General features: G+C 37.5%; 1 protein-coding gene across 1 annotated transcript; it reads left to right on the top strand.

Annotated features, from left to right (window-relative positions):
- The first annotated feature begins 2,648 nt into the window (after positions 1-2,648).
- LOC122019637 (ankyrin repeat domain-containing protein 2A-like) lies at positions 2,649-3,301 on the top strand. The gene is made up of 2 exons (XM_042577090.1): positions 2,649-3,131; positions 3,197-3,301. The coding sequence occupies exons 1-2, from the start codon at positions 2,889-2,891 to the stop codon at positions 3,299-3,301; spliced, it is 348 nt and encodes a 115-aa protein (XP_042433024.1). The 5' UTR covers positions 2,649-2,888.
- The last annotated feature ends 5,732 nt before the right edge of the window (positions 3,302-9,033 follow it).

The raw sequence follows: 9,033 nt of genomic DNA on the forward strand, positions 1-9,033 counted from the left end.
TTTGATCAAGAACATCCCTGTAATAGTGCACTCGCTTTGGAAGCATCCCTAACTAGGAACATCCTAGTAGTAGATTATATATTTTGGGAACATCCTCGACTGGAACATCCCTAAATATCGAGACAGGATCCATTGCGGATCAGAGGATGATCCGCAAATTCTAATTGGTGAATTTTGACGAAGCCTACCTGTAAATGGGTAGAGTCTACTAAAATTCACTAATACATATAGTAAATCATCTTCTGATCCATAATTTATAAATCAATAGATCCGTCTTCTTATATACTAGACTTCTACGAAGAAGATCATCTCATATCATCCCAAGCAGTTGAGGTCCAAATTGTGTTAAATGTAAAGACACTCGAGCCTTTTCCACTGGCACCCAGCATAATCCCAATGACTGAGGTAGCATCCCAGGTGGACAGTGACACACTTTGGAATAAAAAAACATAGATGAAAAAAAAAATTCAATTTGCACGATCATTCAACACTGACTTGACAGGGGTCACGTCAGTCATCGTTGTTGCCCGTTGACAAATTATGTGTATGTTCAGGAGTAGCTCGGACAAGAGGAAATAAATACTTTATCGGAAAGAATCCACGAGGGGAGGAGCCGCAACGACTTAAAACATAATATTTATATAAAAATCATATGTAAAATAATTAATATAGAATGAGCCATTTATAAGTCAGGTAGAATATTTACTAAATGTATTTATCCTAATGCAACATAATTAATTTACCTACTGTTCCCGTAAATGGGGTTATTTGTTAACCTCGATGTTTCTAATCCTGAACTGGGCCCCAACTACAGCGCGGATTCTCGACCATCCAAAAGAGGCACCCTGGCACAAAATCCACGGTCAAGCTTCGCCGGCCAATCCTCGCCTCTCGCCATTGCCGCTGTCTTCGCTCCTCTTGTTCAAGAACTGCAGATTACTGAGATGGACAAAATATAGACGAGCAGGACCGCTCCCTGATCTGTGTCGTTCTCTCTTTCTCTCTATTAATTCATCTCCTTGATTTTCTCCTTTCTTTCCATCTCGGGTGCCTCGACCATTTTCTCTGAGGAAGAATGGGTTTGTATTTTCTAATACAAGATAGCATATTGTTTGTTGAATTTGGTTCTTCCTCTGATGCATTTGGAACGTTAAGTAATGTAATAACGAGGAACAAACATAATATATTTCAGTAGTTTTCCTAAGGAAGTATTTCTCTTGTTAATCTGAAATGCAATCTACATTTGTTGAGCAATTAACCAGTATGCATAATTACCTCTTTGATTGGTAAAGCTATTGGGATGACCCTTTTGAACTTTTATTTTCATTTGTCTCAGACAACAAATCTAATTCAGTTGAAAACAAAAGCTCGACGTCTGAAGAATTACCGACTGACTCAACCCAACAACAAACCGAATACCGGAGGACCTCTTCAGCCCCGGATACCGGGTTTCCGATGAATCCTCTTGATTTTTCTTCTATTCAAAGCCTGCTCAATGTAATTGCTCTCCTTATGTTTTTAACAAATGATTTCTAAACCTTAACTGGCACCTATGTATCATGTAGTAGCTTAAGTGGTATTTGAAACTAGTTATTATTGTTAATTAAGCCATATATAATTACTAGCTGTGGTTAGTGTTATTATTTCAATCAAGCTAGTGCTACATTGGTTTGAGTTGCCTGATTAATTTCACAAATATGGATGCTTATGAAGATTTGGTGTTCTTGGGAACATCTTCATAGGAGTACACCAAGGGCATCTGAATATAATGTTGTTGTCTATTGCTTTAGTTTCCTTTGTGCACGATTTTTCCCCGCAAGCTTTTTCACTTTAGTTTGTGGTTAAAAATAAATTGTCTACTTCTCTTTGTAAAGTCAAAATAATATCATTGTTTTCTATGTTTTACTATCAGGATTCATAAACTCTACTACTTACCCTGGAGGTCTAGAGTTCGAATCCTGAGAAAGGCAAAAATCCACTGCCAAGGGTGGAAAGTCCTAGTGAGTAACGACAAGACCAAAGGGTCATCGGTCGACGATATGAAAGGTCGCCAAATGGACCGACGACATAAGAGCCGCCAGTTGGGCCGCCACAAGGGCCGCCCAAGAGGCCAAAGGGTCGGGTCGTTACAATAAAAAGACGCATTTTTATTGTAACGACCCGACTCTTTGGACTCTTGGGCGGCCCACTGGCGGCCCCTTATGTCGTCGGTCCATTTGGCGACCTCTAATGTCGTCGACCGACGACCCTTTGGCCGTGTCGTTACTCACTAGGACTTTCCACCCCTAGCAGTGGATTTTTACCTTCCCCAGGATTCGAACTCTAGATCTCCAAGCTAAGTAGTAGAGTTTATGAATCCTGGTAGCCAAGTGAGCGGGTGTGTTTGGTATGCGCGTTTTCCATTTTCATTTTCTGAAAAACGCACGTTTTTTAAAAAATGATGTTTGGTTTGCGTTTTTCGTTCTTATTTTCTAAAAATTAGCTTGCGTTTTCTAGAAAAACAGAGAATGACAAAAAGTCATTTTCTGTTTTCTAGAAAACGTACATTTTTTAGAAAATGAAAATGAAAACGATACAAACCAAACGCACTCTTAGAGTCTTAAATTCTGGAAAACATGGACTAAGGTTGCTGATAGTGATGATAGGTTGAACTAATGGCTAAATAAGAACTGTACAGCATTTGACATATTCACTTGAGAAACATTTAGGTGATGTGTGCGACATGAAAAAACTGATCTTAGCATAAAAATCTTATTGTACCTATTTAAATTGGGTATTGATGTTAGTAGGCGAAGTAACATTTTTATACTTTAGTATTTATGTTAAACTAACATCTAGCTAGAGTCTTCCAAATTTACTTATGGGCACAGGATCCTACAATTAAAGACATGGCTGAGCAAATTTCCAAAAATCCTGTAGTTTGTGAAATGATTGTAGACATGGCTGAGCAAATTGCCGAAGATCCTGTATATAGTCAAATGGTTGAGCAACATCAAAAGAGTGTCCCTAGTACAGGACAAGATATTATTCCCCCATTGGATCCTCAGCAGCTTATTTCAACCGTGCAGCAACTCAGGGAAAATCCTAAGCTTATGAAAATGTCTCAACACCTTAGAAATGCTATTATGCAGGTTGCCATTTTTTAAAGGTAATTTTTGTCCTTGATCAATCATACTTATTTTTATTTGTTATTTAGGATCCTGTTTTGTCTTCGATGATTGGTTCGAAAGAGCAGATTGAGGAACAAATTGCTCGCATAAAGAAGAATCGGGCCTTGAAGGGAGTTCTTGAAGAGAAATAGGATGTAATTATATTAATTTGTAATGAAAAACTTTATAGATGGAATTAATGAGTTATTTCTTCGTTAAATTAAAGTTGCAACCGATTTTACAATCAGTTCCAAAATAACAATCGATTTTTTAAATCAATCGGTAATAATAAAAACTATATTAATTTAAAAGTGAAAAAAAAATTACTTGTAAAATAGATATAATACACTCCTTGTGATTGGTTGACTTGGATCAAGCTCAAGAGGTAAACTCCTTGTGATTGGTTGAATCAATTTGGTTGAGCTTCTTCATCAAGTTGGATGAACTAAACTTGTTTGGGCCTTGGTTATGTACCAATTTGAATCCACTTAAATGTCTTACAAGACCAAATGCATATCATGAGGAATGATATCATGAATTAGGAGAAAAAATATCGTTAAGCTCAAAACAATCCTCAACTTATAAACATGATAAAAAGTGTAGCATTAACATGTGCAATTAGATATAATACACTCAATGTCAAACCAAAAGATTGTATCAAATAATGACTTATCAGAGGCCTAGAGCAGAGTCATGGGGATGTCATATGGGGTTGCCTTGAACGAAATTGAGGGGAGGCATAGAGCAGGTCAAGAGTGATCGGATGCTTGAGGGGAGACCCAGAGTAGGTCAAGAGTGATCAGATACTTATAGGGAGACCCGAAGCAGGTCAAAAGTAACCAGATGCTTGAGAGGAGGCTCAGACCATAAGAATAATGGTGATCCTTTGTTTGAGGAGAAGATTGTTGAATATAATTAAAGTCCCATGTTAGAAATACATGGAAAAGATCAATGATTTAAAAGATTAAAGATATCTCCATTGGTATGAAATATTTTGGGTAGAACCCAAAAATAAATTCATGAGGGTTTAGGCTCAAATTGAATAATATCATATCATTGTAGAAATATATGATTTTTTTTTGTCATAACAAGATTGATGGTGCAATCGACCTCCAGAGTTTTTATATTTGTTTAACAATATGTTTAATAAAGTACATGTGGTCAAGGTGACTAAAGGCTTGCAGTGGTGAGTAGTCTATTGAGTGACTAGCAAGTTCAAGTGGTCACAGTAACTAAAGGCTTGGTAGTAGTGAGTAGGCAGTGATGAGTAGTCTACCAAGTGACTAGTAAATCCAAGTGGTAAAAGTGACTAGAGGCTTGACAATGGTGAGAAATCTATTGAGTGACTAGTTCTAACTGGAGATTAGGCAAATAAAAAGTCTTGGAGGAGTAAACTCCAAGCAAGTGTAACCGAACCAGCAAATCTTGAATGCTGCTAACACTGTTTTACTTTACGATTTTATATCTATTGTGCTAACTCAGTGGTGTAGAAAAGTTTTAATCAATCAGGTTGAACTAGTCATTCGGTTATGTGAATGGAGATAAATCATGAAATCAGTTTATTATGACTGGGCCCATCCGCAGGTTATGTGAAAGGAGATAAATCACGGGGTCAGTTTATTGTCGATCGTCAAATGGCTAGGGGCTGAGAGGAGTTTTTCTTCGAGGACATGCTTCCGTCAGAAATTGATCTCTGTCTCATTATAATAAATCTGTCTTTCTCTAACCAATTGGATATCTCATAAGGACAAGGAGGACAATAAGAGTCATGGGGTGATGAGGGTGGCGACAATCAACTAGAAGAGCAATACAGATTGTGAAGAAGAATGCTCAAACTCAAGAGGAAGTAACAAGAGGGGATGGCTAACATTAGGAAGTGAATAGGAAGTGAAGTAATTATTGTCATTATCTATATCTGGTAGTATAGTTGCTTTGGAAGGTTGAAAATGAAAGAGTGTTGGTGATCAATGACAAAGTTGATGGCAAGATCAAATCAAGTTTAGGTCTTGAGTGTTGGAAATGAAGGACCATATATAGGAGTCTAATTTGGAATCGACATAAAGATTGAATTGAAATAAAGTGTTAATGATGTGGGTTAGGCATGAAGGAAAAGCATTAGGTAAACTCCTCCTGATGTTTTTCAATCTAAAATAAAAAACAAATTACTAAAATAAAATAAATTTTACTCTAAATCCATGCATAACTCATTTGATGCACAAATATCCTTCTTTTGCTCGATCTAGACTAAAAGAGAGATTTTTCTAAGTAGTATTGTATCAATAAATGTTATTATTTATCTATTCTTATAATTTGCAATATACATCCAAATTTACTAAATTGAGATGTATGTCGATAGGAAATTTTCATAAGATCAGATTGATCATCTTGAGAGTTAATTGATGTAAATTGAATATCTGATACTAATTAAAAAATAAAAAAAAAAGGGATGTCTATCTGTTTCAGTTGCGTATTTTATCCGAGCTTCAAGTGTTCCAAATGAAAGGACCGGCTGGTTCAATTATTGCCGCTGGATGTTCACCGACAGATTGATTATTGCGCCAACCAACAACATAAATCGCCAATCAACCTCATGCTATCAGATACAGTCAGCCTTCGTCCCAGTTTGAATTTTGCATCAACAACATATAGCTCTATGATGGTATTGTTGGCATTACAAACATAGGATTTGGGGATGATAATTTTGAGAATTTGATTTGATATTGATGGAATGATGATGATCCAATTATATTATGAAAGGTGAACGGACGGTGTTTTTTTTATCCAACTTAAGTGACTATGATTAATCAAATAAATACAATGATACCGATAAGATGTAATATGGCTTGTAGACCCTGACCCTATCTGAAATCTGCGAACATGAGCGTTGGATCCGATGAACGATGATACCTGACGAAGATAATCTTCTATAAATCTAGAAGAAGCCTTCCGCGATCCTACTTACAGCGAGACAAATCAACAAAGCGTTAGTGACCTAAGATCGGGATGAGGATTCCTGACTAGGCCCTCAGACGCTCAAGTCAGTTTCTCTCTCAAAGGAAGAAGAACAGTAACTAAAGTGAAATAGAGTTTTAATACTAGAACTCGCGTACTTTGCCAACGAAGAGGATCTCCCTTTTTATACTACCTCATGTGACCTCCGTAGTCATGAATTAGTCCCCAATTCGTTAGGGCTTGTTAGGAGATGAAGTCATCTTCTATATTTCGTGTAATAATCTATTTAGGAATTTTTTTTGTACCCCAGATGTACCTCTTTTGTCGTTTGTGACTTATATTTGTGATGGGAGACACATCATTGTAACTGAAGAAGCTTCTAGAAGATATTTTCTGCCAAATATTATGTTGAGTCTGTCTCGGTCGGTCGTTCAAGCCGACCGTATATTGAGAATACTTTCTGTTGAACCTGTCTCGACTGGTCATTCAACCCGACCGTATATATATATTAGGAATACCTTCTATTGAGCATGTCTTTATGCTCGGGCAGGCTTTGCTCGGCCGAGCATATATGAGCACGTGGGTGCTCGCTCGGCCTTCGGTCAGCCGGTAATATGTTGAGAACCATATATAAGGCTAAATACCTTTATGCTCGGGCGGGTTTTGCTCGGCCGAGCATATATGAGCACGTGGGTGCTCACTCGGCGTTCGGTCAGCGGGTAATATGTTGAGAATCATATATAAGGCTAAATGCCTTTATGCTCAGGCGAGCTTTTCCCGGCCGAGCATATATGAGTACATGGGTGCTCGCTTAGCCTATAGTCAGCCGGTAATATATTGAAAACCATATATAAGGCTAAATACCTTTATGCTCGGGCGGGTTTTGCTCGGTCGAGCATATATGAGCATGTGGGTGCTCACTAGGCGTTCGGTCGGCTGGTAATATGTTGAGAATCATATATAAGGCTAAATGTCTTTATGCTCAGGCGAGCTTTTCCCGGCCGAGCATATATGAGTACATGGGTGCTCGCTCAGCCTACAGTCGGCCGGTAATATATTGAAAACCATATATAAGGCTAAATGTCTTTATGCTCGGGCGGGTTTTGCCCGGCCGAGCATATATGAGCACGTGGGTGCTCGCTCGGCCCGCGGTCGGCCGGTAATATGTTGAGAACTATATATAAGGCTAAATGCCTTTATACTCGGATGGACTTTTCCCGGTCGAACATATATATATGAGCACGTGGGTGCTCGATCGGCCTTCGATCGGCCTGTGATATGTTGAGAAACATATATAATGCTAAATGTCTTTATGCTCGGGTGGATTTTGCCCGGCCGAGCGTGTATGAGCACGTGGGTACTCGCTCGACCTTCACTCGATCAACCACATATTACTTCTATATATCTTTCTCGATCTAAACCTTTCTTTCACTCGCTAGGTCAACCTATTATAATCCGTATAGACCCTATGTTAAATAAGGCAATGTGGCAAACCTCTATAACTAAGTATGATAAAATATATCCTTAATCTAGACTCGTCTACAAATCAAACAAAAATCCAACAATAAATATCCTTTCCAAAGAACGCCTCTGAGATTGTGCTCGCTTCCTATGGTCTACCAAGGATGTCTCAAGTGAAGATCGCATCATTGCTAGAAACATTTTAGTGAAGTATTACAAATAAATCCAAAATAAGTACTTCTAGATCCCCTCTAAAAGTAACCCAACTCTCAAAGTCTTCTCCTCACCTAAAGATAATAAACCCTATAAGGTGAGAAGAGTGTTACGCAAGAGATCACTTCAAAGCCAAGGATGAGTGAGACCTTGCGTATATTTTCAAGGACTCTCATTATTTCCTTTAGCACTTGAGAATGATACAGAATCAGACAAGATATCTTCTAAGGTCTAATCCAAAGGTTCCGCCAAAACACATTTAATAAGGTCTTAACAACTCTATCCAAGCACTTGTGACAACCAATTTACCAAATATGAGACCTCAATGTTCAATTTTGGGTCAACTTAGTTGACATATTTTCAACTTTTTGGCACAATGAATATGTGATGTAGAAAATGGGATCGCTAGAGGGCGAGTGACGCTGAATAGGATAGCGATTATCCTACAGACTGACGAGAAAAGAAAAATTGAGGAGAAAATAAGAACAAAAGTCTTATAAAAGGAAACTTTTATTAAAATTAGAGGGTTGGTTCCTCTAAATCTAAATAGGACTTTTATATAGACCACGACCTAAGACCTAATTAATAAGGAAAGAAATTACAATTGACATATCTTAATTCTAATCTTATAAAGAAATGAAATAGATTTTTACCCGAAAAGGAAAGTAATTAACTTAATGATCTTAACTCAAATCTAGACGTAGATCAAGACAAATCATCTCTAAAAATACTAAGAATACAAAAAATTACCCTAAATACTAAAAAAAAAACAAAAATTACCAAAATAGTACAAATACCTTGAAAAGGGTTTAAATAGTGGAATTTAGGGCTGAAAATTTGGCGGTTATGGTTTTATCAGTAGCAAACGTAGGTTTTTAAATTCTACAAGTGTGGCGACAGATAGAGCATGATTCAGTTCCGAGTTAAAAGTTATGACCATTTGAAGTTTGAAGGCTTAAATTGGGCTTCATCATGAGTTGGACCTGCATCAGGGAGGTGGTAAATAGCAACATACCTACAAATCAAACATCTAATTTCTCTTGCTACATATTTAGCAAGGGCATACAAGTTAGTATACAAAAATAGCCAAACATAAAAATAAGCATACCAAGATGAACATTAAGATTTAATCAGTTCAAAATCCCTAAATTGCTACATCCAAGGCCTATGCGCATGGTGTCCACTATTTTTCTTGTTTTTGATAAAGAATAGAATGTGAGCAAACCTCTTAGTATAACAAATGGTAGTAGTACAATAG

The sequence above is a fragment of the Zingiber officinale genome, chromosome 9A, assembly GCF_018446385.1.
Source record: "Zingiber officinale cultivar Zhangliang chromosome 9A, Zo_v1.1, whole genome shotgun sequence".
Lineage (NCBI taxonomy): Eukaryota > Viridiplantae > Streptophyta > Magnoliopsida > Zingiberales > Zingiberaceae > Zingiber > Zingiber officinale.